General features: G+C 51.4%; 3 protein-coding genes across 11 annotated transcripts; 2 read left to right on the forward strand and 1 right to left on the reverse strand.

Annotated features, from left to right (window-relative positions):
• Nucleotides 1–148: 148 nt before the first annotated feature.
• PHKG2 (phosphorylase kinase catalytic subunit gamma 2) lies at nucleotides 149–11175 on the forward strand. The gene is made up of 10 exons (XM_049904000.1): nucleotides 149–268; nucleotides 598–710; nucleotides 6108–6283; nucleotides 6561–6615; nucleotides 8048–8113; nucleotides 8199–8362; nucleotides 10236–10326; nucleotides 10433–10586; nucleotides 10659–10784; nucleotides 10882–11175. The coding sequence occupies exons 2-10, from the start codon at nucleotides 616–618 to the stop codon at nucleotides 11173–11175; spliced, it is 1221 nt and encodes a 406-aa protein (XP_049759957.1). The 5' UTR covers nucleotides 149–268; nucleotides 598–615.
• A 259-nt stretch (nucleotides 11176–11434) lies between these two features.
• On the reverse strand, nucleotides 11435–15165 carry CFAP119 (cilia and flagella associated protein 119). Of its 6 annotated transcripts, none has more exons than XM_049904001.1 (9): nucleotides 14869–15165; nucleotides 14570–14724; nucleotides 13941–14006; nucleotides 13614–13783; nucleotides 12979–13049; nucleotides 12640–12756; nucleotides 12492–12552; nucleotides 12290–12418; nucleotides 11435–11724 (listed from the first exon to the last, which is right to left on the reverse strand). In XM_049904001.1, exons 1-9 carry the CDS (start codon nucleotides 15070–15072, stop codon nucleotides 11546–11548), a joined length of 1152 nt encoding a protein of 383 aa, XP_049759958.1. In that variant the 5' UTR covers nucleotides 15073–15165; the 3' UTR covers nucleotides 11435–11545. The 6 variants fall into 6 exon arrangements, with proteins under 6 accessions (XP_049759958.1, XP_049759960.1, XP_049759959.1 ...); XM_049904003.1 differs by having other exon boundaries at nucleotides 14570–14601; nucleotides 14869–15163; XM_049904002.1 differs by having other exon boundaries at nucleotides 12329–12418; nucleotides 14869–15163.
• Nucleotides 15166–15573: 408 nt separating this feature from the next.
• RNF40 (ring finger protein 40) lies at nucleotides 15574–27779 on the forward strand. Of its 4 annotated transcripts, none has more exons than XM_049903830.1 (20): nucleotides 15574–15637; nucleotides 15765–15963; nucleotides 16355–16522; nucleotides 16655–16796; nucleotides 17484–17690; nucleotides 18250–18371; nucleotides 18494–18640; nucleotides 18733–18807; nucleotides 19502–19621; nucleotides 19718–19897; nucleotides 20089–20224; nucleotides 21276–21397; nucleotides 21485–21912; nucleotides 22004–22121; nucleotides 22261–22410; nucleotides 22596–22808; nucleotides 22888–23013; nucleotides 24050–24190; nucleotides 24285–24386; nucleotides 26544–27779. In XM_049903830.1, the coding sequence occupies exons 2-20, from the start codon at nucleotides 15832–15834 to the stop codon at nucleotides 26718–26720; spliced, it is 3006 nt and encodes a 1001-aa protein (XP_049759787.1). In that variant the 5' UTR covers nucleotides 15574–15637; nucleotides 15765–15831; the 3' UTR covers nucleotides 26721–27779. The 4 variants fall into 4 exon arrangements, with proteins under 4 accessions (XP_049759787.1, XP_049759784.1, XP_049759785.1 ...); XM_049903827.1 differs by having other exon boundaries at nucleotides 15585–15675; nucleotides 15759–15963; XM_049903828.1 differs by having other exon boundaries at nucleotides 15585–15675.
• Nucleotides 27780–27904: the final 125 nt, after the last annotated feature.

The following is a 27904-nucleotide window of genomic DNA, read 5'->3' on the forward strand; positions in this document are numbered from 1 at the left end:
CCCGCCTCAGCGTCTTAGTCCTAGGTAACTTCAAGCTCTTTTGCCCGCGCCAGCGCCGGGACTCTTGGCTTCCTATTGGGCTACCAGTTTCCAATCAGAAGGGTTTCTGAACCTCAGTCTTCGGCCGGCTTGGCCATTGGCGGACAGGATAGGGGCGGGGCCTGGGGTCGTTGCAGGCGGCTCCAGAGGGATAAGGTAAGGGACTGGAGGCGAACCCGGCGACTCAGCGGTCTCGCGGCGACCGCGAACTCTCTCCACGCCCCGACAGGTGAGCCTGCCTGAGACCCCCCGCCCCATCCCGGCGCTTGACAAAGTGCGCCTGCGCGGCAACAGCCGCCCGCCCTGGTGCCCCTTCCCCTTCTTCCTCGACACCTTTTTCCTTCCCCTCCCTCGCCCCTTTCCCTTCCCCTGTTACCCTCCTCCCCCAAGACCCTTCGGAGGGGTCTTCCCCATCCCGATCCTTCCCCCACCCCGTCCCCACCCCCCAGGACCCTGGCTCCCCAGCCACCAGGGCTACGCCTCCGGGAGCCGCGATGTGCGTCCTCTCAGAGCTTGTGGGCCTCCCTGCCCTCACTGCCCTCGGTTTCCTCCGCGCAGGCCCCCACCTCCTTCAGAATGACGTTGGACGTGGGGCCGGAGGACGAGCTACCGGACTGGGCCGCTGCCAAGGAGTTTTACCAGAAGTACGATCCTAAGGACGTCATTGGCAGGTAAGGCCGCGGCCGGGAAAAACCGACATCCAGAGAGGTCGAGTCTTAGCCAGAATACACACTTCTTTCTAGGGGCTAGATGGTTCTAAATGGAAAGGGTCAGGGTCAGTGGGGACCATTTGGTGACTAGATTCTTATTCTGAGTCATCCCCTATTTTTTCACAAATTCATTCATTTCCCACAAACGTGGCAGACGCAAAGCTAAACATGGAGTTGGTGTGGGCAATGGGGGTGGAGAAGATGTTGTCTATGCCTTGGAGGTACTCCAGGTGAAGTGGCTGAAAGAGACATGAGCAGACAAAAGATATTTGTCGATGTTAGAGATCTGTGCAGTGCTTTGGGGTCCCAGAGAACCAGGGGATTAATGCCAAGGTACAGCTTCCAGGAGGCGTGATATTTGGACTGGGTCTTGAAAGACGAGTAGGAGTTCAGCATGCAAAGAGCAGAAAGAAGTTCTCACCTATAGAGGCAGTGGCAGATATGTTTATTCATGAAAGGTTTCCGAAGCACATGCTATGTCTGGGTGCACTGTGCTAGGCACTAAGGATATAAGAGCCACCAGGTTGCTATCCTTGTGGGGTTTACAATCTAGTGGTTGTTTTGTTGTTAGGTGCCGTTGAGTCGCTTCCGGCTCATAGTGACCCTATGTATAACAGAACGAAACACTGCCCTGTCCTGTGCCATCCTCCCAGTTGTTATGCTTGAGCTCATTGTTGCAGCCACTGTGTCATTCCATCTCATCAAGGGTTGCTCTCTTTTTTGCTGGCCCTCTACTGTACCAAGCATGATAATCCTTCTCCAGGGACTGAAGAACATGTCCAAAGTATGTCTTGCCATCCTTGCTTCCTGTCTAGTGGTGGAGACAGACAGTAAACATGAAAAAAAAAATTAATGGAAGTGCTAGGGATGAAATAAATAGGATGATGGAATGAGAGTAATTAATGGAGATCCCTGTAGATAGGGAAGCCTGGGAAGGCTTCTCTGAGGAGTGAGTTTTGAGCTGAGACCTGAAGGATGAGAATGAGCCAGTGATGAGTTCGGGCAGAAATTTTTCCAGGCCAAAGGAACAGCAAGGGCATAGGCTCCGAAGCAGGAAAGGAGAGCGATTAGAATGTAGTATGAGTGAGAAAGGGCAGAGGAAATGGACTCGGAGAGGTGAATGTGGGTTAGATTATGTAGGGCCTTAGGTTATGGTAAGAAATTTAAATTCTACTTTAGCGAAATTGGATGGTAGTGACGTTATCTGATTTATTCTGTGAGAACTTAACCTTCCTGTGCCTTAATTTCTCCATTGTAAAATGAGAATAAAAATAGAACCTACCTTGTAGGTTGCTATGAGGATGGAATGAGTTAATATGACAAACTTAATAGTTCCTGGCACGTAGTAAGGGCTCAGTACATGTGGGTTGTTATTACATTTTAAAAAGATTATGCTAGCTTATGTGTGAGAATGACCTGGCACCATTTAGCGATCTGTTAAAGATGAAAGAGCCATCAAGGGAAACTGAGGAGTTGCCATTTGCAAATCAGAAGGAAAACTACTAGAAAAATATGCTTCTGGAAGGTTGACATGGGCTGCTCTGTTGAATACTGCTGACACCAGGAAAGAAGACAGGGGCATGATGATTAGAGTTGGCCACACTCCTTTTAGATACCATGTGGAGATATCATTAAGGCAGTTGGAATCAGGAATTCTGGAGAGAAATAGAGAACTCAAGGCTTAAGACAATATAGCAGGAGTCATTTGGATATTGTTGGTATTTAAAGTCCCTGGGACTGGATAGAGGTCACCAGGGGAAAGAGAGTTTTGGGAAAAGAGAAGAAGGCCCAGGCTGAAACCCTGGGGTGCTGTAAGGTTTTAGGGCCAGGTAAGGGAGGAAGCACTGAGACTGGGAAGGACCAGAGACTCTACTGCTAAGGGGAAGAGAAAGACCGGTTTTGGAGAAGGCAGTTCAGAAGGGTAGGGTCCTTATCGCCTCATTCCAAGATTACTGTGGTAGCCTTGCCTTCTTGTTTTTTTCTGTATATTATCACTAACTTGCTCAGAATACCAGTTTTTTTCACATGTAAAGGTATGAGACATTCCAAGAGCTTGGCAAATTCTGACTAGAAATTGGTGACTCGTTCTAAGTCATTGCAACAAAGATTGGATAGCAGGGTTGTAGCCAAAGATTAGGCAAAAAAGACTGAGAGCATTTGGTGAAGCCTTAAATGAGAGGTGAAGGAAGTGGGATTTATATCTTGCAGGTAATAGGGAGGCATGGAAAGAAAACAAGAATTTTGAGTCTACCATAGGTTAACTATAAGTTTGGAAATATTAAGTGTCATGAAAAAGACAGTTGTTCTAGTGGTCCTGCTGAGGAATGAGGAAACACTTAGAACTTGGTAGAAAATTTAAGCTGGGAGGTTTTTAAGCAGCAGGTGACATGACTTGGGCTATGTTTTCGGAAGCAAATTCTAGAAGCAGGTTGAAAGATGGTTGCAGGAGCTGAGATGGGCAGCGGAGGTATCAGTGAGGCTGTTACCCAGATGAGAGAGAGAAGGGCCTGAGTCAAGGCAGTGGCAGTAGGAGTGGAGCACTAGGAAACAGATTTGAGAGAGTTGCAGAGTGGACTGGACCAGCTGGATGGGTGGATTGTGAAGAAGAGGGAGAAGCCAAGAATGATGTCAAAGTCTCTGTCTTAACCTGGGTTTTCTAGAGGAGCAAAACAAGTGAAACGTATATACGTAGAGAGAGAGAGAAATCCAAGGAAATGGCTCATGCAGTTGTGGAGCTGGCAAGTCCCAAATCTGTAGGTCAAGTGACTGACTGAAGTGGTTGCAGGGGCTTATGGACCCAAAATCGGCCAGGGATGCGGCAGCTGGAGGCCTCTGGTGACTTATGGGGTTGCCAGGGTTGGCAAATCCAAAACGTGCAGGTCAGGCAGCAGGCCAGAGACTTCTGCATGCTTACATTCCAAGAACCAGAAGTTAGGCAATGAGAAGAGTGCAAGATGGAGAAAAGAGCTTTGCCAGAACCTCCCTTTGTATACTGGAGGCAGGCCACACCCCCAAGGAAACTCCCCTGTCTACTGATTGGCTGCTCACTTCAGATCACAAAACAGAAGGCGGTTACAGGTAGTCCCTGATTTAGGAGGGTTCTGTTCCAAAGTAAGTTGAATAACCTTATTTATTTAGTTAGTTTTCATTATATTGCTTTTATTGTCAGTATCTTTAATAATTTGATCTTTATTTGTCTTTGTGAGTTGGAAATATTACATGTAAACATCTGTGAGGGAACATCTGAGAATGATAACATCAGCAAATTATGCGCTACAACTTAGTATATACTACATATTACCAATGATAAGGAAACCCTGGTGACATAGTGGTTAAGTGCTGCAGCTGCTAACCAAAAGGTTGGCAGTTTGAATCCACCAGACACTCTTTGGAAACTCTACGGGGCAGTTCTACTGTGTCCTATAGGGTTGCTACAGCGTTGCTATGAGTTGGAATCGACTCGATGGCAGCTGGTTTGGTTTTTGGTTTACCTGTGATAAGATGTACCAAAAAAAACCCAGATAGTCATAAGCGGGGTTCGTCGTAACTAGAATACATCATAAGTTAGGAACTAACTATACATAGTGTCTGCCAAACCACTGAGAATCATAGCCTAGCTAAGTTGGCACATAACATTAACCATCACAGTTTCTAACTTGGGAGTCTGATTGAATGGCAGTGCCATTCATTGAGATTAGGAATATGGAAAGAGGAGCTGGTTTCAGAGGAAGATGAGGTATTCAGGGGCCATGACAAATGTGAGATGTCTCTAGAACCCAGTAAAACATGTAGACCTGACACTTAGGGGGGAAATCTGGGGATAAAGGTTGAAGTTATAGAGGTGGGCAGGATTACAGAGGGAAAGTGAGGGCCTGAGGAAAGGGCCAAGGATGAGACCCTGGGGAATTTGACGTTTAAGGGACAGACAGAGAACAAGGTGTATCAGCAGAAAGAATTTGAATTTGGGTCCGGAGACCTAGGTTGGAGTCTTGGCCTTCCCACACTGTGGGTAGATAAGTCATGATACATAGTAGAAAGACTTAATTACTTGAGAGAAAGGTAAATCTCAGAGAAGGGGGTGGTCTCTTCTGGCTACAGAAGACACAAATGGGATGAAAATTATATAGTATTTAGTTTGGGCCTTAAATCGGGGATTCTTAGCTGGATGGCTTTAGGGAGATTTTGAACCCCTGAAATTGTACGTGGTAGAGGTCTCCAGCTTTTGTCAGATTCCCAAAGAGATTCATTAAAGGGTGAGTAACAAGACCAGTGTCCTCAAACTCAGATACCCTTAGTGATTGGACGGGAAGGAAGCTGAGAGTAAGACAGTGGGAAACAGCGAGTGTAGTGGCAGCTAGAGAGTTCTTACACTGCAGAAGATGTATGAATTCAAATTTATAAGGAACATTGTGCTGGCCAAATTCAAACACTTCTATAAGCTATATTTGGCCTGATAACGAGTCATTTGCATCCTTGATTTAATAGAGATACGGGTGACAGGCACTCCAAGCAAAGGGAGTTTTGAAAGGGCAAGGAGACCCATGAGGGTGCAGCGATAAAGGTATATGAATGCAACAGAGGGAACCAACATCAGAAAGGTGATTTGAGGCCAGATCCTGGAGGGATTTGAGCCTTAGCCTGAGGCCGTATAGAGTTGGTGACAGTCAGAGCAAGAGAATCCCTGTCTAACACTTTCTCTTTACCATGCCAAAGGGGATTTCCCATCTCTCTACCTCATAGCTTCTTTCAGTATCCCTTCAAGATACTGTCGGCTGCATTCCAGAGCTGGTGAAGCTGAAACCTAGAGCCCTTGTGTCAGTGGGTCACTTTCAGTTTATTAAGTGGCATAGCTGGGGCCTAAACTAAGGTCCCCTGATTCTCAACTTTGGTCTTCCAGGCGCTTGGTATTTTTTTGGAGCCTCCCATACATGAGGTACTGTAGGAGAACTTTAGAATTTGGATGAGGTGATCAGGGTAGTGAGTGAAATTTGGAGGGCGCCTTAGATCATTTTGTCTTACCTCCTCCTTGTGGGGTGCAGGGCAGGGGGCAGGTTCGGGGGCTGAGTGCAGGAAGGGCTTGCCCAGGTTTACCCAGGAAGGAGTAGCAGAGCCTGGGGTAGAGCCCAGGTCCCCCGCCTGCTCTCCCTGTGAACTTTGTGTTGCACCTTGCTGGCTTCCAGGTTTCTGAGGCTACTGTGAAGCTGCTACAGGCCAGAGTGAGCCCCCTGGGTGGATGGCCTCTTGTCCAGATAAGTCTTGGGAGCCTGGTGCAGTGAATGTGAGGGCGCTGAGGCCCCATTCTGCGTGAAAATGAGAAAGCAGGAGGCCCTGACTTGTGCTGTTGTCTGGCTTTGGCAGAGGAGTGAGCTCAGTGGTCCGCCGTTGTGTTCATCGAGCTACTGGCAATGAGTTTGCAGTGAAGATCATAGAGGTGACAGCTGAGCGGCTAAGTCCTGAACAGCTGGAGGAGGTGCGAGAAGCCACGCGGCGAGAGACGCACATCCTGCGCCAGGTCGCTGGCCACCCCCACATCAGTGAGGCTGCATTCCCTGCTCCTGTTAACTGACTGCCCCACTGCCTGCTGGCCCTGCCCACAGCCCACTTCCCCATCACCACCTCCATGCCTCTGCTCCCTTCTTCCCGGCTCTGCTCCACCTCAAAGAGTGGCCAGCCTTTGGGTCCCTACTGCCTCCTTTGGTTCTCCTTCCTTCCCAATAACAGCCCACTGCTATCTCAGGGTGGAAAAGCCCCTTTAATACATATCTGCTCCTGTCCATCTCTGTCTCTCTGCCTTTCTGCCTCTTTCCCCAGTCACTCTCATCGATTCCTACGAGTCTTCTAGCTTCATGTTCCTGGTGTTTGACCTGTGAGTATCTCCTTGCCCTGATCTGAGAGTTCACTCCCCACCTCCATGCACAGCCCCAGCCTTACCGTGCAAAGGGCTGGAGAGCACCCTGCACACACCTTCCTCTGCTCCAGCGAGGGCCTTGTCCTTCACTGTGGACTGCCTGCCAGCCCATGGCTCTAGCTTTTCTTCCTAGGTACCATGATGGAGGCAAGTTGTTCAAGATCAGTAGTGACCAGTCAAATTCAAAGGGTCCTCATGACCTAAGGAGACACTGTCCCAGGCCTCCATGGTTATAAGATTAGCAGGGAAGAAAAAGTTGTCTTAAGAGTGTCCACCAGTGAACTGACCACTTATAAAATAGACCTTCCACTTGACTCTCCCTCCTTATTGAATATCGGTGTCTGTCTCTGGCCATCAGTTCTTCATCTGGTCAGTCTGAATCTTAATGTTAGATATTATAGTTGCAAAGGTACTTCAACAGAGAATGATTTGAATAGCAAAGATTTAAGTGAGACTTTTGGAAAAAATTGACAAAGCCTTCAATACAGTTACAGAAGTGACCCTCTGGAAAAGTCAGAAAGGAATTAGGCTATGTCTGTTACACCACCATGTAACTTTAGGAACAATGTCACTCTCCAAAACAACGTCTGATGTGTTTTTTATTTAAGGGATTGTTCTAGCATTGTAATTATAACCTCAGTTTTTAAAGACTTAGGTTAAGAGCTATGGCTGATAACCAAAAGGTTGGCAGTTGGAATCCACCAGGCGCTCCTTGGAAACTCTATGGGGCAGTTCTACCCTGTCCTATAGGGTCACTATAAGCCGGAATCGACTTGACGCCAGTGGGTTTGGTTAGGATAAAATAAGCTAAATTTCAGAATAAAGTCCTGTTTAACTTTATTCCAGTATTAACTGTGAAATTTTTTGGCCTATAAATTATTCATAAATGGATTCACTTTAAGAGGCCTTTTTTGGGTGCACTTAGTCGGAGCTATGGTGGCACAGGGGTTAAGGGCTACAGCTACTAAGTCAGAAGGTTGGCAGTTCAAATCCACCAACCATTCCTTGGAAACCCTGTGGGGCAGTTCTGCTCTGTCCCATAGGGTCGCTATGAGTCAGAAATGACTCCATGACAATGGGTTTGGTTTTTTGGTTTGGTGTTCTTTGTTAACAAGGACCTCGTGTAAATTATGGTCACAAGAAGGCATTTACTCTTGCTAAAATAGCCCCATGATGGCATAATGCAGATATTTCAGCCTCCAAGCCACTGGGCCAAACTGCCTCTGGCATCCAATTCTCTCTTGGAGTGCTTTGTCTTAAGGCCCTTTGGTTTCCCTGCAGAGGTATCTGCTTACTGGCCTCTTCCACGGTATTTTCTGTGGGCACTGGCTTATCTTCTCAACCCTCACTGTGGGGTGCATGTACCTCCCACGTCCCTCCTATCCCTTAGGATGCGGAAGGGAGAGCTGTTTGACTATCTCACAGAGAAGGTGGCCCTCTCAGAAAAGGAAACCAGGTAATGGCTGAGCCTGCAGCCCTTGGGTGAGCAGGGAGTAGGGTGGGGCGGAGAGAAACAGAGGAGGAGATTGTGCCTCCCCTAGGTCCATCATGAGGTCTCTGCTGGAAGCAGTGAGCTTTCTCCATGCCAACAACATCGTGCACCGAGACCTGAAGCCTGAGAATATTCTCTTGGATGACAACATGCAAATCCGACTTTCAGATTTTGGATTTTCCTGCCACTTGGAACCTGGCGAGAGGCTGCGAGGTGAGGAGACCTGGTGCCCTAAGAGACTTGGGAGGGAAAGGCTGTTGAGAGATCCTGGTGCCCCAGGCCTGAAGTTGGCTAGGTCTGAGTACTGAGCCCCAGGTACCAAAAAATGGGGAGAAGTCAGTGAGACTGGCCGTGTAGTCCCTGGGTGCAAAGCTTTGTGTATAACTCAGTGTGGGCTTCCTGAGTTGGAGAGAGTAGAGACAGAGGAATGAAGCAGTGAGCAGTGGCACACAGCAGGCTACGACCATGGCAATGGGATGGTAAGAATAAGGAGCACCTGATTCAGCTTGGGTCACTGACAGAGGAATGGTCCCCAGAGCTGGCCCAGAGGGAGCCTGGGCTTGTCCAGGGAAGAAAAAGAGAGAATTGGGTTACCAGGGCTCAGCAGTGTGTTTAGAGGCCTGGAGGGGAGATGGCCATAATGTGCTTCTAGAGTGTTGTGAGAGCCTGACATGGCCAGACAGCATTTCCCACCTGGTGCCCTGGAACTCAGGCTCACCTGATGTTAATACGCTTGTCATAATGGAAATATTTCTACTGCAAACGGGAAACTTTAAAGTTGAACTGTGGGACTCCTCAGAACCTTTAATATGACTTCAATGGCTTTGTACTGAACTTACTAATCATTAGCATTTACTGGGTGCTTATTATGAGCTAGGTACCACACTAAGACTTGACATGGCTTATTTCTGTAGATCCTCTCAACAACCCTATGAGATAGTGTTTGTGTCTCCATTTTATAGATGAGCTTGAAGAGGTAAGGTGACTTGCCCAAGGCCATGTGGCTGGGATTCAGACATGGGCAGTCTGACTCCAGAGCCCATGCTCTTAATCTGTGGACTTAGAGAAATCTTGTGGATGCTGTGCTTTTCCTTTAGGCTTTCACATATACTTTCCCCCTTCTGGAATAATCTTTGTTCCTGCCTGCTCTGTCCTCTCCCTTGGCACTTTCAAGTTCCAGGTCAAGCTAAGTCCCCTGAATTTTGTTCTCGTATCTTCTCTATGACATGTCTTAATTGTTATTTCTTGTTTGCTTTCTGGTAGACAGTGAGCTCTGTAGGGACCCATCTGTCAGATTCCCTTCCGTCCCTAGTATGGTGCGTGGTACATGGCAAGAATGTGGTACATAAACAGGTGTTCAGTAAATACTTAGTGTAGGAGTGCATTTCCCAAGGGAGTTGTCTCCAATCTAACCTATTAAGATCTTCTGCAAGTGTGCCATGTAACACAGTTTGGAAATTGCAGGGCTGATGGAATTGGTGCCTGCAAACAGAAGAAGAAACTAAAAACAAAGGCTTGGACAAGTTGTGAAGGACTCTGCTGTAGAAGTCTAGACTTGATACTAATGTATTGATGGAGAGCCAGGGAAGGGTTTTAAACAGGGGACTTAACCAGTATGTGCTTTTGGAACTCCCATATTCCCACTGTTCCCGTTGAACTGAGTGGTGGTTTAGCTAACCGAAGTGGAGATTATAGGAGGAGGAATAGGTTTGGGCAGAAAAGAATATGAAAAGACTTTTTTTTTTTCCCCTCATATGTATATAAAAATGTGGTTGCTGAGGAGCGGGGAAGGGCGGTTGTAGGTTGACTTGGCTGAAGGGTTGGAGGAAGCAAGTGATACAGTTGGGTAGGACCTTGAAGTCCAATGCAAAAATCAGGGTATCCTAGGAAGGCCCCAGGAGCCTTGGTAGGTATTTGAGGTGTTCAGCAGTGATAGGTTCTGTACTGAGACTGCAGAGGGCAAGCTGGAGCAGAATGGGGAACGCTCGTGGCTGGGGCAGTGTTGAGAAGGCCCCGGCAGAGATCTGGTGTTAAGGGCCCTGCGGGGGCCAGTGGCATCTCCTCAACCTCAGCTGTCTCTCTCCAGAGCTGTGTGGGACCCCAGGGTATCTAGCACCAGAGATCCTTAGATGCTCCATGGATGAAACCCACCCAGGCTATGGCAAGGAGGTTGACCTGTGAGTTTCTAGTCTCCCCCGCCCGCCCATGTGTACTGTCTTTCAACACACTTGCCCCCAGTGCGCCCACATGCCCAGTCCTGCCTGACTCTGGTCTCTTTCCCAGCTGGGCCTGTGGGGTGATCTTGTTTACACTCCTGGCTGGCTCACCACCATTCTGGCACCGGCGCCAGATCCTGATGTTACGCATGATCATGGAGGGCCGGTACCAGTTCAGTTCGCCTGAGTGGGATGACCGTTCAAACACCGTCAAAGACCTGGTGAGCTGGGGCCATGATAGGGCAAGAGGGGAGGCCCAAGAGCTGCTCCTTGAGCTCTGGGGTTTCCCCTAGATCTCGAGGCTGCTGCAGGTAGACCCTGAGGTGCGCCTGACGGCTGAGCAGGCCCTACACCATCCTTTCTTCGAGCGCTGTGAAGGCAGCCAACCCTGGAACCTCACGCCCCGCCAGCGGTTTCGGGTAAGCCTGAGAGCGTCAGGGCCTGGGCCTTTTCCTCTGCCCCGTGATTCTTTTGTGGTGGATACACTGCTGGAGCTCACACTGTCCCCTTTCCTAGGTGGCAGTGTGGACAGTGCTGGCTGCTGGACGAGTGGCCTTAAGCACCCACCGCATACGGCCCCTGACTAAGAGCGCACTATTGAGGGATCCTTATGCACTGCGGCCAGTGCGGCGCCTCATTGACAACTGCGCCTTCCGGCTGTATGGCCACTGGGTGAAGAAGGGCGAGCAGCAGAACCGGGCAGCCCTCTTCCAGCACCGGCCCCCTGGGCCTTTTCCCATCACAGGCCCTGAAGAGGAGGGGGACTCAGCTGTTATCCCTGAGGATGAGGCTCTGCTGGTGCTGGGCTAAGACCTCAGCCCTGAGGAATTCCAGAAAGTAGGACTCTCCAGGGGGAGGATTTTTATCAGTCTAGCCCCTCTGGGCTCCAGCCTGAAGCCCCTTGGCCCACCACTGATCATGCTACTATCATAAAGACAAGCCCTGTACACCTACCCCCGCCAGCCAGGGCTTGGAGATCAGAGCTGGGGTGGAAGGGAGCCACCTGGAATGCCATGCCTGGACTCACCAGTGTTGCCTGTACTGCACATGAAATAAAATCTGCTATGTGCCAGGGAAAGCAGGTGCCCTGTATCTGGTTATTTGGGCAGGGAGGCCCAGAAGGTGCTCAGGATGTGGGGGTAGGGCTGGCTCAGGCCTTTATTGGGGAAAATGCTGGGGATCACTTGGTCTTGTTCTTGCCTTTCCCCGGGGGCAGGTGGTAGGGCCGCTCCAAGGCGGCCAACTTGCTGTTGAGCCTTTCTTCGCTGGCCATGAGCTGCTCCTCCACTACCTGTCGCAGCTTTCCCAGCTCCTTGTTCAGCTGGGTCTTGATGAAAGCTTGGAGGGTGGAGACTTGACCTGCAGGGGCAGGGGAGGAGGGATCGGTCAGGAGAGATGCGTGTGGGGCTGCGGGAATTGCCCCTAGCAGGGCAAACAACTCCCAAGGTGCTCCTCAGGTGGCAATACATCAGGAAATGTCAGCCAGCCCGTCTATGAGAGATAGATGGGCAGAGCTGCTTTACCACACTTGCTGGGTTCACATGCTGACTGCTGTTTAGTAGTTGTGTGACCTTAGGTTATTTAACCTCTCCATGCTTTAGTTTCCTCTGTGTAGAATGTGGATAATAACGACACCCACCATGAAGAGTAAATTGAAGATTAAATGAGTTAGTAAATGTAAAATGCTTAAAACAGAGCCCGCCTGGTACACAGTAATTGCCAAATATGTGCTAGCCCTTATTGTCACCAGTTTTATAACCATCTTCTCTGGAGCCCCTGCCCCGCCCAGTACACCCCAGTGTTTATATCTGTTTATCATACTGGACTTCTGCGTAAGGAATCCTTTGGAGAAAAAGCACTTGATTTAAAAAAAAAAAAAGGTCTGAAGTCCTGATATGGTCAAAACCATTTGTTTTACATCCACCTGGAGTCACAGGGGACCCTAATCCCTCCGGGTCCTCACTTGACTCTTGCTCTGGCTGGGCCACTGTTTCCGGTTCCTGCTCTTGTGGGGTGACTGCCTGCTCTTCTGCCTCTTCGCCTTCTTCTTTCTCTGTAAGCCAGCAGGAAGAGGCTTCAGCCCCAGTACCAGCCCTAGTCACAGCCCTCTCCCTTACTCCTCTTACCCTCTGGCCAGAGCTTGGGTGGCTGCAGCCCCAAGTAAGTCAAAGACAGATCCAGCCGCACCTGGGAGGAGGGAGGCTGAGTGGAGGCTGTCTGCACTGAGGGAAAGAGGAGATGAGGGGTGGCCTCTTGTAGCCCATGGCCCAGTACCTGTGGTGTGAAAACGTATTTGTAGAGCTTGAAGTGGCGGAAGTAGGTGTTGATCACATAGTCTGATAGGGCCAGCAGCTGTTCCTCATTAAAAAGGTCGATGCTGAAGGGAGGCCGCTGTGGGAATGATCAGGAATTAGAGGACTGACCCACCTCAGGCCTCCCTTCCCCCCACCACCATCTCCTGCAGGCCTGGTCTCTCCTCTAAGACTTGGCATCTAGGAGCAGGGAGAACCCACTGCAGTCTTTAGAAGAAGATGAGGGTGATGACTGTCAGAGCAGGAGGTGAGGCTGGACTGTGTCTGGGGGAGGGTTAGGGTCCCATTCCAAGGAACTGACCCTGACTCCATGGCAAAAAAGTACACTGGTGAAGTAGCGGTAACATTCTTCGACGTTGCCCAAAGGGGTTGCTGGGATGGAAAACAAGATAGGACGGTGAGTCCCCTCCCTGATATTAATTCATTTCACTCACTCAGCGTTAATACTGAGCATGAGATTTAGTGGCAGACAGATCTAGGTTCAAGTCCTGGCTTGTTTCATTAATTCAACAAATACTGAGTATCCACTATATACTGTTCTAGGCACTGCATCAAACAGGCAAGGTCCTGCCCTTATGAAGCTTATATTCTAGTGGAAGGGACAATAAACCAAAGAATATAATAGCTTCAAATATTGTTAAATATTCCAAACAAAAGTCAGGGAATAAAGTAAGCAGGGGTTATTTTACTGAGCACAGTGCATGCATTTACATTTACTATTTTTCAGAACAGTCCCATGAAGTTAGTGCTATATCCTCATTATATAGATGAGGAAAAAGGATTTCAAAGGTTAAATTGTGTGTGATAATTCTGTTAGGTAGTGACAGAGATTCCAGGTGGTAATCCCCCACTTCCTACTTCCTGTCGTCTCTTGTGCCAGCCAAGCTTCTCCCTCTCCCTGGGACTCAAACTGTCCAGTAGCCTCCTCCCTCTCACCAACACAGGCCTTGTGGAGATCCTGGAGCAGGGCACAAGCTGCTGATGTCTGCTCCAGTGAGAACCCTTGCTGGCGGCAGAAGATGAGTGCATGGGAGAAGAGGTCCAAGGTGATGGCCTCCCGTGGGTTCTCCTCAGGACAGCTCAGCCCCAACAGCTCAGCCAGCACCCTTAGGAGGGGGAGAGGAAGGAGTGAGTGAGGGAGTGCAGAGGAATGCCTAGCCCCCTTCACCACCTCACACTCACCACATGCTTTGGAGCCAGCCAAACCCATCCCTCTCAGCCTTCCCCAAGAGCTCTTCTTCCCCTCCCTGCTCAGCCCCATACTCCCTCATCTCCTCAGCATTGGTGGTCTTCTCCAGCCGGTGCATAGAATGGATGTCCAGGTACTTCCTGTCATAGGACAAAGGAGGTGTTGGTGGTTGTTAGGAATGTCTTGTGGCAAGGGTTATAATGGCTGTAGGTTTGGACTGAAAACTAGACCTGAGTTTGAGGCTTGGCCCTTTCACTCACTTGCTCTGTAACCTCAGGCAAGTCACTTCCCTCTCTGGACCTCAGTTTCTCCATCCCCAAATGAGGGGATGGCCTAAATGAGCTCTTAAGATCCTCTTCGTTTATGAAACCTAGGGTTAGTAAACGAGGTCTTGTCTCTATTTGGCCACTACCTTGCTGTATGACCTTGGCCAAGTCCCCCTTGTGAGCCTCAGTGTCCTTATTTGTACAGTAGCAGCTCTGATAGGCCACTACATCCTCAATCCTTGGCTCCTTCCTTCCCACACTCCCTCTGTGGACTGGGGAGGCAGAAAAGCTAGCTTCTAGTCACCTTGGGTAACTGCACCTCTATCTCCTCTGCGAAATGGAGATACCCTGGCTACTTGACAGGGCTGTTGGAGACGCCACTAAAGGAATAATGCAAGGATGAAGCGTAACCTTTTCCCGTGGTTCTTCACACTCACCACATGCAGATCCGAGGCTTAGGCAGCGGCGGCTGCGGAGAGAAAGCGGATTGGGGAAGGCAGAGCTGTGCTGTCCGTGGTCCTTCGCGAGTCTCTATATCAAGGACCACGTACAAGCAATGCAGGCGAGGCTGGGCTTCAGCAGGCCCTAATTGCTATACATAAGCATATTTACAACTGGGGTTGTTCCCAAGGCAGCTCGGGAAACATCTTTTACGTTAAACATAATGACAAGTGGCGCCCCGCCTAGGATCCCTCTTATAAATATCCCTGAGCAGACCACTCTGCTTCATTCTCACCGGGAACAAGCTGGCTCCAGGATCGTCGTCCACTTCCATGGAGGCGACTGTTCCCGACTCGGTTCGCACACCCGTTCCCATCCTCGTGGCCGATTCACGCACTGAGCTGAAATCTTTCTCCGGTTCCCGCTGCAGTTCGGAGGGTGGTTCAAGCTCCGACTGCAATCTCAGCCCCAGCCATTGGCTGGACTTTTGGCGGATCATCCCGTCGCTTTTCCGTGCTGCGAAGCAGCGCAGCCTCTGTCCCGCCTCCTGTCTGGGACAGCCGGTTCTCGGGCAGCGACTGCCAAGGTCTGGCACTGTAGCGACACTTCAGCCAATCTGCGCCACAGAGAGGCTCAGTGCAGCCAATCCGCGGGAGGCGTCTTCCCTCGTCTCAACAGTGACCGTTGCTAAGGGGGCTTGTGAAGGAGGAGTGAAGGGCACTGACCAATCCGTGGCAAGGGGATGCGCATGCGTAATAAGTTGCAAGTGCCCACTTCTGTGCCCAAAGTTGCCAATAGGAGAGCAGGCTATGTCCTTGAGTGGGCGAGGTGGGAGTGTGGTGTCAGTTACCATGGGAACTGTCTACTGGCCAATCACCGAGAGAAAGAGGCGTTCAGGAAGAAACCAAACGGGACGCAAAAGGCGGAACCATGTGAGACCGAGAGATACAGGAAATACTTTTCGCCACATCCGGTCCTGCCTCCGGCGCATGCGCCGAGCGCTGAGGCGGCCGGTGACGTCCGGTGAAATCCAAGATGGCGGCGCTAGGCTGAGGCTGCTGCCGGTGAGGGCCCCGGGGCCGGCGGGGGCAGGATCCAGGAGGTGTGTGCGCGGGCATGGGGATGGGGGAGGTCGGGACTCTGGGCACCGGCCGCTTCCACATTTCTGCTCTCTGTCTTCTGCAGGTGAAGTAAGTGCCGCCTCCGCCTGCCTGACGCCCGTCGGTGGGGCCCCGTCCTGCTCCTTGCCGCCGCGGCCATGTCTGGGCCCGGCAACAAACGCGCCGCCGGAGATGGGGGCTCAGGGCCCCCGGAGAAGAAGCTGAGCCGCGAGGAGAAGACCACGACCACTCTCATAGAGCCTATTCGCCTTGGGGGCATCTCTTCCACGGTTCGTAGGTCCTAGCCCTCATAGTTAGCCAGGCTCCCATCTCCGTTCTCTGCCCAGACCGCCCAGAGTCTTACTTCCAGTTCCCCCAGGCTTAGCAAATCTACTTTACAGAACACTGTTGAAGGGAGCTGAGAACACGACGTCTGCCGTCCTTTTACAGGGAAGGTCCCTAGAGGACGTATGAGTTGTCAAAGACTTAAGAGTTAGAAACGGCAGAGATAGAAGCAGAACGTGAGTCTCACAGATCAAGCCGCTATCTCTCTGGGCGTATGAGCCTCTTTAAATCCTGTTAGCAGTTAGTTTGGAGATACTGTTCCTTCTTTGATTCACTTTTTGTTTGGTGTCTGGGCCCTGCCTGATCCCACTTCGGCCTCTTTGTTTCTCTTGGTAGGAAGAGATGGACCTGAAGGTACTGCAGTTCAAGAACAAGAAACTAGCTGAGCGGTTGGAGCAGCGGCAGGCTTGTGAAGATGAACTCCGAGAAAGAATTGAGAAGCTAGAGAAGCGGCAGGCCACAGATGATGCCACACTCCTCATCGTCAATCGCTATTGGGCCCAGGTGGCTGCCCCTCTTTTTTCCTGGATCTCGCCTTTATCCAGCTACCAATCCTCAGACTCCTTTCCGAGGAAAGAGTATTACGCTGGGAAGCACTTGGGAGTCCATAACATTTTTGGTCCTTTCTCCCTTCAGCTGGATGAAACTGTGGAAGCCCTTCTTCGTCGTCATGAGAGCCAGGGGGAGCTGTCTTCAGGGACAGAGGCACCTGGAACCCAAGAGGGGCCGATACATGATGGGACCCCTCTGACAGAGCCAGGGACGTCAGAGCCGAGGGGTAGGCCACAGCTCTAGGATCTGAGGAGCTTAATTAATGTCCGGAAAGGTTATGGAGAGGAGGGAGTTTTGATATGAGACCCCTTAATCCATGCCCCCCCACCCATCCACCCACACACACCCCAACACAATTGAGTTCGGGTTTGGGTAGCAAAGTATAGGCTTTGGAATCTGATTGACTTGGTTCATATTGCAAGTCATGTTTAGACGCTGATTTAGTTAAAGTATTGAGTGTTGATTGTGTTTTTGGCACTGCTGTAGATTTGCAAGACACAAAGATAAGCAAAAAGTATCATTCCTGCTAATAAAGGAGCTAACGTTCAGAGAGGTAGATTTGCTTTTAAGTAGGTCAAAACGTAAGTAGATGGTGATCTTAAACTATAGTCGAACAGCATAGGGATCTTTGAAAGAGAATCATGTGCGTGCTTGTTTGTGTGGCTCTCATTTAGATGGGCAAAGTAGAGGAGGCTTCCCTGAGAAAGTGATTTGGGAACTCTGGGGCCTTGAGGAAATTAGCTCCCTGAAAACTTCAGTTGTTTCACTTTCAAGACAGGGATAACAGTGTATCTAGGTGGTGGATGTGTTGACTCAGTGAGCTGTGATGTACGAAAGACTCATTCTGGGACTTGGTATAGGGTGGTCGTAACTGCTGCTGTTATACTCATGAGGGTTTGTCCATCCCTTTCAGAGCCTCTGCCAATGCAGCTGCGACCCCCTCTTAGTGAGCCAGCCTTGGCTTTTGTGGTGGCACTGGGCGCCAGCAGCAATGAGGAGGTGGAGCTGCAGCTGCAGGGCCGTATGGAGTTCTCCAAGGCCGCAGTGTCCCGTGTCGTAGAGGCCTCAGACCGATTGCAGCGCCAAGTGGAAGAACTCTGTCAGCGAGTATACAGCCGAGGTTAGTTGTCTGTACCCCACCCCAGAGCTGTCCACCCCCACCTATACCTTTGTGGCACTCTCTCTCCAGTTGCCCTAATGCTGTGAGCCCAAAGGCAGCCAGAATTCCCCAGGAGTAAACCAGCTGTGTTCTTAGGGGAAGAACTGGGGTGTAGGGGGGGCTCCAGCTTTGATTTTTGGAGTTGAACTCTGGAGAAATGGGTGGAGGAGTTTGTGATATTGATGGGGTCACCTCTGGCTGGAGACCTCTCTGGAGCACTGCACAAACCTTTTTGGCAGTTAGTGATCCACGAGGCATAGAACCAAGTACTCAAGATTAAGAGGCTGACAGGCTTCTGCCAGCCTTCATTCTGCCACTCTAGCCTGGGTATCTGGGGCAGATGGATCTTCTCTTTGAGCAGGTTATCTCGTTTCTGGTGGGGATAAGAATCTCTTAGCTTTGTCATGAGAAATTGGCAATAAAAGATGGTGGATCACACTTGGCATACAGCAGACTCCAAAATGCAAAACTTTGCTCTGTTGCCCTGGAGTTAACTCTTACCTATGCCCTGCCTTCCCAGGGGACAATGAGCCCCCCAGTGAGGTGGTTCAGGCACGCACTCGGGAGCTGGGCCGTGAGAACCGGCGACTACAGGACTTGGCCACCCAGCTGCAGGAGAAGCATCACCGCATCTCATTGGAGGTGGAGTCAAGGGCTTTTGGTGTGGGTTAGAACCAGAGCAGGGTTTGTGTTAGATGGGCACCCGAGGAGCTTCAGGGAACCAAGTTCCTTGTCCAAGCATCTGCTCCCTCCATTGTTCCTAGTACTCCGAGCTCCAGGATAAAGTGACTTCGGCAGAGACCAAGGTGCTGGAGATGGAGACAACGGTGGAGGACCTGCAGTGGGACATAGAGAAGTTGCGCAAGCGAGAGCAGAAGCTCAATAAGCACCTGGCGGAAGCCTTGGAGCAGGTGGAGCTGGGGTGCTAGGTCAGATGGAGCCAGGGCTGGGTACTTAGGTCCCTAGTTTTGTATCCATCTGTCTGCCTCTCTTCTCTTCACAGCTCAACTCTGGATACTACGTGTCTGGGAGCTCCTCAGGCTTCCAGGGTGGCCAGATCACACTCAGCATGCAAAAGGTGAGGGGCCGTCATTCTTCCCAACCCTTTCCATCACCTTTTCTCAATCCCACCCTTGATGTTCCCTTCAGAGTTAAGGACAAACGTCCAGCCAAAATCCCTGAGGCCATGTGTTAATTTACTCGCTAAACAATTGTTGAACACTAAGCGCCAGCCACCATGCTGGGTGCTAGGAGTACTGGAGAACAAAACAGCTTAGTTTCTAGTTGTGGGAACAGACGATAAAAATATCAGTTACGCCACAAAGGGAAACAAAGTAGAGGAAAGAGAGAAGAAGTGGAAGTGTGTTGGAGTCGATTGGCATTCTTAGCTGGGTGGCTGCGGAAGGACCTCACTGAGGGGGAGGGGGTGCATTTCATCAATATCTCATTCCTTGTCCTGCCCTTACTCTCACGTCTTGGTCGTTGCGTGTTTTCTTGGTGCTATCGGGGTCACTTGCAATTTCCTTTTACTTCAGCTGGTTCCTCAGTTTTTCCAGGACAGCCATCAATTAGGAGCGTGGTTCCCTTGAGTGACCATACAGTACTACATTTTCTCCCACTTACATGGGAGCCTTTAGGGCATTGCTTAGTCTGCTTCATTCTTGGGGGCTTCAGATTCCATCTGTACTGCACAGGGGAGCTTGGATGGCGTGTATGGTGGGGATGTGAGGGAGGCCTGCAGCCTGCATCCCACGGCCCCTCCCACTTTATAGTTTGAGATGCTGAATGCGGAGTTGGAGGAAAACCAGGAATTGGCCAACAGCCGCATGGCAGAACTGGAGAAACTACAGACTGAACTACAGGGAGCTGTGCGGACCAATGAGCGTCTCAAGGTGGGCTGTGGTTGGGGCTGGGACAGCCTGGGCCTGCAAGGTGGGGCTGATTCCTGAATTGTGCTTGCTAATCACTTTCGGTCATATCCGCCTCAGGTAGCCCTACGGAGTCTTCCAGAAGAGGTGGTGCGAGAGACGGGGGAATATCGTATGCTGCAGGCCCAGTTTTCTCTGCTCTATAATGAGTCTCTCCAAGTGAAGACCCAGCTGGATGAGGCCCGGGGGCTGCTGCTGGCCACCAAGAACTCCCACCTGAGACACATCGAGCACATGGAGGTGTGGCCCTGGGACAAGGGGACTGGGAGGTAGGGGCCAGATCCTTAGGGCTCGAGGCACTGTGTGCCTGTTAGGAGTCCCTTAGGAATAGATTCTTCCTAGGTCATCGAGGCCTGAAGTGGGGCTGAGGAGGGAAGGGCTTGCCAGGGGTATCTAAGGGGTCATGTGGATCCTTGTGGGTCAACCTGCAGAGCGACGAGCTGGGGCTGCAGAAGAAGCTGCGCACAGAGGTTATCCAGCTGGAGGACACGCTGGCCCAGGTACGCAAGGAGTACGAGATGCTGCGCATCGAGTTTGAACAGAACCTGGCAGCCAACGAGCAGGCGGGTATGTGGTGAGGACAACGTGGAGGTGGGGCCTTATCTGGGAGTGCTGGGCCCTGGGAGTGCTGGCCCTGCTTATCCAGGTGCAAGAGGTTAAGCCCTCTTCCCTCCTAGAGCCTCAGCTCCCTGTGGAAATCAGAGACCACACTCCCTGGCTCGTGGGGCAGTCAGCTGAGGTGGCAGATGGAGCAGGTGCAGCCATAACAAGCTGCCAGCCCTGTCTGTGGCTCTCTGGCTTTATAGTTCTTTTTTCACGTAGTTATTCTTTTTATAACGATTTATTGAACATCATCTATGAGCGAGACTCTGCCCTAAGCTTTGGGGTTATGCCAGTGAACAAAACACAAAGAATTCTTGCCATTGAAGAGTAGTATTTTAGTAGGAGAAGGCAGGCACTGAAGAAGATAAAACACGTGTGTTAGGTAATGATAAATATATCAAGCAAAACAAAGCAGTTGTTAGTTGCGGTTGAATCAGTTCCCACTTGTGGCGACCCCATGTATGCAGAGTAGAATCACTCCATAGGGTTTTAAAGGCTGTGACATTTTGGAAGCAGATTGCCAGGCCTGTCTCCTGAGGTGCCTCTGGGTGGATTTGAACTGCCAGATGGGTGGGTTTGGCAAGTAGTTGAGTGCTCAAACCATTCGCACCACCCAGGGACTTCTAAATAAAGCAGGGAATAGAAGATAGAAAGTATCGGGAGAAAGGTTGAGGTTTTGGGTGGCAAGGCCTGGGAAAGTAATTGAAGTAGTATTTGTTTAAAAACCTAAAGGAAGTTGATTAACTTTTTTGTGTGTATTTACACTTATTTGTCCCATTGAAGGAAACCCGGAGGTATTTTTAAAAATCTACATTAGCAGAAATAACACGAAGAGGGAGTGTCAAGTTCCTTTTAGGAATTAGTTTGATGAGCTCATAGTAATAGAAGGTCTCAGTTTTCCTCGGCTGCACAGTGGGAGTGATGGCTCTGGCTCAGCCTCTTCCCCACTGAGGGGGCGAACCCCTGACCCAGGGACCAGCCCAACCCGTTTAACTTCCTGACGCCCCTCCCCCAGGGCCCATCAACCGAGAGATGCGCCACCTGATCAGCAGCCTCCAAAACCACAACCACCAGCTGAAGGGGGACGCCCAGCGCTATAAGCGGAAGCTGCGGGAGGTACAGGCTGAGATTGGCAAGGTGAGCAGGGGCGCTGCCTGGGAAAACCCTTTCCTGGACCCCAGTGTGCATGTCTCACCTCACCCTGTTTCCTGTCTATCTTCTCAGCTTCGGGCCCAGGCCAGCGGCTCTACCCACTCCATCCCTAACTTGGGCCATCCAGAGGACTCCAGCCTCAGTGCCCCAGCCCCAGGAAAAGAAGAGGGTGGGCCAGGCCCTGGTGGTGCCCCTGACAGCAGGAAAGAGATGACTTCAGTGCCTGGCGCCACCATAACTGCCTCATCAGTGAGGAAGGAGGAACTGGTCTCCTCTGAGGAGGATGCCCAGGCCCTAACCCCTGGGGCCCAGGGCCCCTCCTCACGGGGCCGAGAACTTGAGAGCAGGCCCAAGCGGGAGCTTCGAGAACGGGAAGGGCCTGGCCTTGGACCCCCATCTGCAGCCTCAGCTCTCTCAAGGGTTGAACGCGAGAAGGCCAAAGTAGAAGAAGCCAAGAGGAAGGAGTCAGAGCTCCTCAAGGGTCTCCGAGCAGAGCTCAAGTGAGGCCCTGTTCTTGTCTCCTGTCTTTCTCACCCCTGCCAAGTAGTCTCCAGCCCTTCTCACTAAGCCTTCCTCTTGTACCCCCCCTAGGAAGGCCCAGGAGAGCCAGAAGGAGATGAAGCTGCTGCTGGATATGTACAAGTCAGCACCCAAGGAGCAGCGGGATAAGGTGCAGCTCATGGCAGCAGAACGCAAGGCCAAGGCAGAGGTGAGGACAGGTAGGACCTGGGGCGTGCAGAAAGGCTGCTCCAGAGGTCCTGTAATGCTTTGGGGCATACCGAACAGATGAGAGCCCCAGGTCAACGAGATGCAGTGACAAGAGTGCTCCATCTTCCTGGTGGCTGTAGGTGGATGAGCTACGGAGCCGCATCCGGGAATTAGAGGAGAGGGATCGGAGGGAGAGCAAGAAGATTGCGGATGAGGATGCCCTGCGGCGCATTCGGCAGGCAGAGGAGCAGATAGAGCACCTGCAGCGCAAGTTGGGTGCCACAAAGCAGGTGTGGCTCCCTTTGTGGTCCACTTGCTTCTGAACCCTGGGATTCCCCTAACGCCCTCTGTTGGGCACGTTTAGCATTGTGGCACCTGGATGGCCTCTAGTTCTTGGCTCAGCCATGTATTCCTGTGGTTCCCCATGGCCATTCTCTCCACCACACTCCATCTTGTCCCTGTCTACTTGCTGCAGGAAGAGGAGGCGCTGCTGTCAGAGATGGATGTGACAGGTCAGGCTTTTGAAGACATGCAGGAGCAGAACGGGCGGCTGCTACAGCAGCTACGGGAAAAGGACGATGCCAACTTTAAGCTGATGTCTGAGCGGATCAAGGCCAACCAGATTCACAAGCTCCTGCGGGAGGAGAAGGATGAGCTGGGTGAGCAGGTTCTTGGCCTCAAGTCCCAGGTAAGGCTGCCCTGGGCTTGTGGGGTGGAGCTGGAGAGGCAGGAGCTCCTTAACACTGAGCCCTTACCTGTGTCCTCAGGTGGATGCCCAGCTGCTGACCGTGCAGAAGCTAGAGGAAAAGGAGCGGGCCTTGCAGGGCAGCCTGGGGGGTGTGGAGAAGGAGCTGACACTACGTAGTCAGGCCCTGGAGCTCAATAAAAGGAAGGTGAGGCTGGGCCCCAGGGGACCAGCCACCTAGGATGCTGGCTCATGTCCCCACTTTTCTGATTCCATTCAGAACACCTCGGAAGGGAATGGCCTGAGGGTGGAGCTCTGAGCTGGTTAACAGCTCACGTGTGTCTAACACATACTCTGTGCCAGGCCCCGTGCTTGGTCACATTTCAATCTCAAAATAATCGTGCAGAGGTAGTTTTCATATTATTATCTTCACTTTATAAATAGTGAGGAAACTGAAGACCAGGGAGATAGTTGACTTGCTCAAGAAAGAGAGGAACCCACCGTTTTTGGTTCCAGGACTCACATTCTAACCACTGCATTGGTTAGCTGTAAAATGGGGGTGGTGGTCTCTGTCACGCAGCTGCGTTAAAGGAAGTAAATAGAAGAAACGCCTAGCTCATGGTGAAGGCTTAAGATTAACATTGATTTTCATAGTGTTTCCCCTGCTGGGCTTTTTTCGCATCCAGTCAATCCATTCAAGCAGTATTTTCACATTTCTGCTGTGTACCAAGTCCTGTGCCGAGTGCTGGGGAGGCAGTGGGAACAAGAGGGGCCCTGCCTTTGTGGAACTTCCAGTCTTGAGAGACAGATATCAAGCCAGTAATTCCACAGATAAAATGCTATTACAGATCACAGTAAGTCTTGAGAAGGGAAGTAGGGTGCTGTGAAAGAAAAATAGGGAAGTCTCTCTCAGGAGGTGATATTTGACCTGAGATCTGAGGGACCTGCAGGGGAGAAGTCTGTATATTGGGGTAGTTGAGGGAAACAAAAAGAAGAGCTCTGTGAAGGCTCAAAAACAAGAGCATCAGGTGAGGAACTGAAAATATCAGGCATGAGAGGGAAAGTCTAAGGAGGTAAGGGCTGAGGGGTCAGGAGGCAAGACCAGCTCTGGTGCAGATACTGAATCTGATTTGACCCCAAGAGCAAGAACCCCTGGAAAGTTTTGTGCAGACATAGGTGGACTATGGCTTGACTCTCCAGGCACAGGCAAATAGTTCCCCTCCTCCCTGTCCCACCTGTCTCAGGCTGTGGAAGCAGCCCAGCTGGCTGAGGACCTAAAGGTGCAGCTGGAGCACGTGCAGACACGGCTACGAGAGATCCAGCCCTGCTTGGCGGAGAGCCGGGCTGCTCGTGAGAAAGAGAGCTTCAACCTCAAGAGGGCTCAGGTGTGTGTGGGATGGAGGGCTCATGGAGGTGGTCTGGGATCAGGCAGTTCAGGGTGAGGGCCTTTGCGCTCAACTTAGCCTCTCTCCTACCCAGGAGGACATCTCACGGCTGCGGCGCAAGTTGGAGAAGCAGAGGAAGGTGGAGGTTTATGCAGATGCTGATGAAATCCTCCAGGAGGAGATCAAGGAGTACAAGGTGGGGCTGTGGGGCTGAGCTGTGTCCCATCAACCCAGGAATCTGAGATGAGGGGTTGGTGAGAACTCTAGTGGTAATTTGGGAACCCTAGAGATAAGGTGAAGGAGCCCTGGTAGCATAATGGTCAGTGGTTCAAAGCCACGAGCAGCTCTGTGGGAACAAAAACCTGGCAACCTGCTCTAGTAAAGATTACAGCCTAGGAAACCCTACGGGGCAGTTCTACTCTGTGCTGTAGGGTGGGTATGAGTTGAAGTGGACCCTGTGACACACAACAATAGAGATAAAGTAGGATAGTAGAAAGTTTTGGGGCAGAACATTGGTTGTGGAGTTAATGACAACCGATGAGGCGTTGATTGTACACCTACTAGTGCCAGGTACAGTGCTAGGTAAGTGTGTTTTTAGATGGTGGTGGCAACCACATAATTCTTCCATTCAAGTGATGAGTGATATACTGGCAGAGGCAGAGAAAGGCTGTGGGAACTCAGGAGAAGCCCTTAAACCAGCCCTGGGGTGTCAGCAGGCTTCCTGGAAGGAGTGTCACCAGAAGCTAACCTGAAGGATGAGTCAGGGTTGGCTGTGAGGAATGAGGTAAGAGGGTTCCAGGCAAAGGGAAAGGCAGATGTGAGGGCCCAAGTGGAGAGAACAGAGAGCTGGACATCATCGTTGAAGGAGAGAATGTAGGTTTTGTCGTAAGGAAGAAGCCTGGAAAGGCTGGGCAGGGTCAGACCCTGAGGAGTGTGGTAAGCCAGGCTGAGATGCCTGCCTTATTCTCTAGGCAGCGTGGAGCCATCAGGGTTTTAAACAAGAGACTGACATGGTCAGGTTTGCTGTTGGATTTGGGTTGGAGGAGTTAAGACTAGAGGCAGCGAAATTTGTTAGCTATTGCAGTTGTTGAGGCAAAAATGATACTGGTGTTAGAGACAAGTAGATGGGTTCAGGAGCTGTTTAGCAGGTAAAACTGCCTAGACTTGGGGATGGATCAGGTGCATGGAGTGAGGAAGGGGGAGGAGGTGTTAAGGAAGACTCCTGGGTGGCTGGTTTGAGTGGCTGGGTGGATGACAGTGCCATTTACTGGGATTAGGAAGATGGCGAGGAGCAGGTTTTGGTAGATGATGTTTAAGGATGTGTTGAGAAGAAGATGGGAGCTGTAGCAGCCTCAAAACTTAAGTGATGGGCAGAGGAAGAGGAGGCTGTAGATTGGGAAGAAGGAGAGTGATATAGAGGGAGTGGAGAGGGTAAGAGTTTAAAGGGAAGGGTGTAAAGCTGAGTCAGCTGCCAAGGAGGTAAAGGAACTGAGCAATGGGAGATGCCCCCTTGGCTTTGGCAGTCTTGGCAGGAGTGGTTTTGGGGTAGAGGTCAGATTGTTTCTGCCTTCTTACTGACTGGAGTGAGGAGAAGGGGGTAAGATTGATAGACAACCCTTTGAAGTACTTTGGTCTTAAAGGGGCAGAGGCAGCCGTGGAGTGGAAGGAAAGGGTTTCTCAAGACGAGAAAGATTTTGGAGGCTGTTAAACGCTAGTAGGTAGTAGGGTCCTGAGCGAGAGGGCAGAAGTGATGCTGGGGAGGTTGCTGAGGTGGCGGCCTGGGGTGGGATTTCAAGCAGGGTAGAGGAGGTATGTTGGGGAATGCCGAGTGTAGAATTCCTGTCCACAGTTGAGAGGCGAGAGCTCCTGTTGGCAGATAGGAGATTTGGGGACAGGAGAGGAGTGAGTCCAGGGACCCACAGCAGGATCTCTGGGCAGCACTGGGCGTCTAGCTGACAGTGGAGACAGCAGATTTCTAGTGGTACTGTCATGCCTGGATGTGGCTTAGCAGGTGCAGATGAAGAGGTCAACAGGATTGGAGTTTCGCCAGAGAAGGACAGAGAGGTAGAAGAGCTAGGCAAGGCCCATGTGCCCTTGGCTTTGAGAGGGCACACATGACAGCTAGCTCTGCCCTGGTTGGGATCTAGACCCTGCCACTTTCTAGTTTTGAGACCCTGGCCTCTGAGGCTTAGTTTCCTCATTTGTACAGTGCTCACCCCACTGCCCACCCCCACCTCTCAGGGTTATGGGGAGGGTTAGATGCAGTCTAATGTGTGGCGGGCTCAGCCTGGACCACCTTAGGGTCTGGGCACCATCAGGGTTGTTCCCAAGCTCATGCCTTTGCCCGGCCCAGGCGCGGTTGACCTGTCCCTGCTGTAACACCCGCAAGAAGGATGCAGTGCTTACCAAGTGCTTCCACGTTTTCTGCTTCGAGTGCGTGCGGGGCCGCTATGAGGCACGCCAGAGGAAGTGCCCCAAGTGCAACGCAGCCTTTGGTGCCCACGACTTCCACCGTGTCTACATCAGCTGAACCCATAACTCAGGGGACTTTGGAGCACCCACGAGCCCTGGGGGCTGTGCCCCCAGCCCCTCCCCATCCCAGGTCTACTGGCCCCTACCCTGCATTCCAGACCCTATGGGCCTGGTTCCTGCCTACCTGGTTGGTTTGGGGGCGCCAGTGCATGCTAGTGGGATCAGCTAAGCTTAGCTCTGTGTTTTCCCGAAGATCAAAGGGGCAGCCTAGGTGGCACCTGCCTTTCAGGAAAGTCGGCCATGAGAGGCCTGAGGGTCCTGAGCTCTGAACTGAGCTTCCGGGAGGCTGCCCTAACCTTCCTCCGTTTCTACAGGCCCATCCTAGTTTTAAGGAGGAAATTCCCCAGGCTGTGACCTCTCACTAGAGGCTCACCACCTGGCTGCACACCCACAAGTGAGGAGTGAGCTAGGCCCCTAGCCCCTTTTTGTGAGACTGAGTCCTGAAATTTCTTCACCCACCACCCCCCAGGCTTGGGCAGGGCTTCCCTCCTGTGGTGCTTCTTGTGCCTCTTTAGCTCTTACCACAAGAGCTAGAGCAAGGGGCACCACCTTGGGTGTCACCATACTCGGGGATTGCTGCAGTCACCCCCATGCCAATCTTGAGGTGTTCAGCCAACCAAGAGCATCAATTTGTAGCTAAACAGGCCCCTCCCCAATTTCCACTTCTCTCCCAAGCCCCCTTACCCCACCTCATGTACCCTGAAGCTCCACTGGGTCCCCAGCTCTGACCCTGCTTTCATCCTGGTGGCCTTATCTGCAGTGGAGGCAGAACTTCCCCGGAGGGGAAGGGACAGACCAGCCATTGGGCCAACTTCCAGTCATTCCAGGCAGAAGAGCTTCACCCAGCCACCCTGTGATTGAACCTGTACCCATGATGCTTCCTGTGCTGCCCGCCCACGTAAACTCCATGGGCTGGGAAGGCAGCACCCAGAAGGGCCTGTGAGGTGGAGCTGCTGATAGATGCCAGGGCCTGTTTGGACCTACAGCTCTTACACTACAGAGATGTGTTGTATAGGCTGGTAATTGTTATAAATAAATGTCCAACCCTTGGCCTACAGTCGGCGTAGCCAGGCCTCCTGCCCTGACGTGGTGCCCCCTTTCAGCCACTGCCCCTGCTTCGGGATATGAGACCCCGCTTCCGGCCACTACAAAATCCTGGTTGCGCTTAGGCTTAAAGGCCAT

This window comes from Elephas maximus, chromosome 12 (genome assembly GCF_024166365.1).
Source record: "Elephas maximus indicus isolate mEleMax1 chromosome 12, mEleMax1 primary haplotype, whole genome shotgun sequence".
In the NCBI taxonomy this organism is placed as follows: Eukaryota; Metazoa; Chordata; class Mammalia; order Proboscidea; family Elephantidae; genus Elephas; species Elephas maximus.

Bases quoted from the DNA above. Each gene is read 5' to 3' on its own strand.
- CFAP119 (XM_049904001.1), bottom strand. From the start codon at position 15,072: ATGATCCGCCAAAAGTCCAGCCAATGGCTGGGGCTGAGATTGCAGTCG. The intron at 13,784-13,940 runs GTATGGGGCTGA...CCCCCTCCTAAG, and splicing joins AATGCTGAGGAGATGAGGGA to GGTGCTGGCTGAGCTGTTGG. The intron at 12,757-12,978 runs GTCAGTTCCTTG...TCATTCCCACAG, and splicing joins TTTTTTGCCATGGAGTCAGG to CGGCCTCCCTTCAGCATCGA.
- RNF40 (XM_049903830.1), top strand. From the start codon at position 15,832: ATGTCTGGGCCCGGCAACAAACGCGCCGCCGGAGATGGGGGCTCAGGG. The intron at 19,898-20,088 runs GTGTGGCCCTGG...GTCAACCTGCAG, and splicing joins GACACATCGAGCACATGGAG to AGCGACGAGCTGGGGCTGCA. The intron at 22,809-22,887 runs GTAAGGCTGCCC...CTGTGTCCTCAG, and splicing joins TTCTTGGCCTCAAGTCCCAG to GTGGATGCCCAGCTGCTGAC.
- PHKG2 (XM_049904000.1), top strand. From the start codon at position 616: ATGACGTTGGACGTGGGGCCGGAGGACGAGCTACCGGACTGGGCCGCT. The intron at 711-6,107 runs GTAAGGCCGCGG...TGGCTTTGGCAG, and splicing joins CCTAAGGACGTCATTGGCAG to AGGAGTGAGCTCAGTGGTCC. The intron at 10,587-10,658 runs GTGAGCTGGGGC...GGTTTCCCCTAG, and splicing joins CAAACACCGTCAAAGACCTG to ATCTCGAGGCTGCTGCAGGT.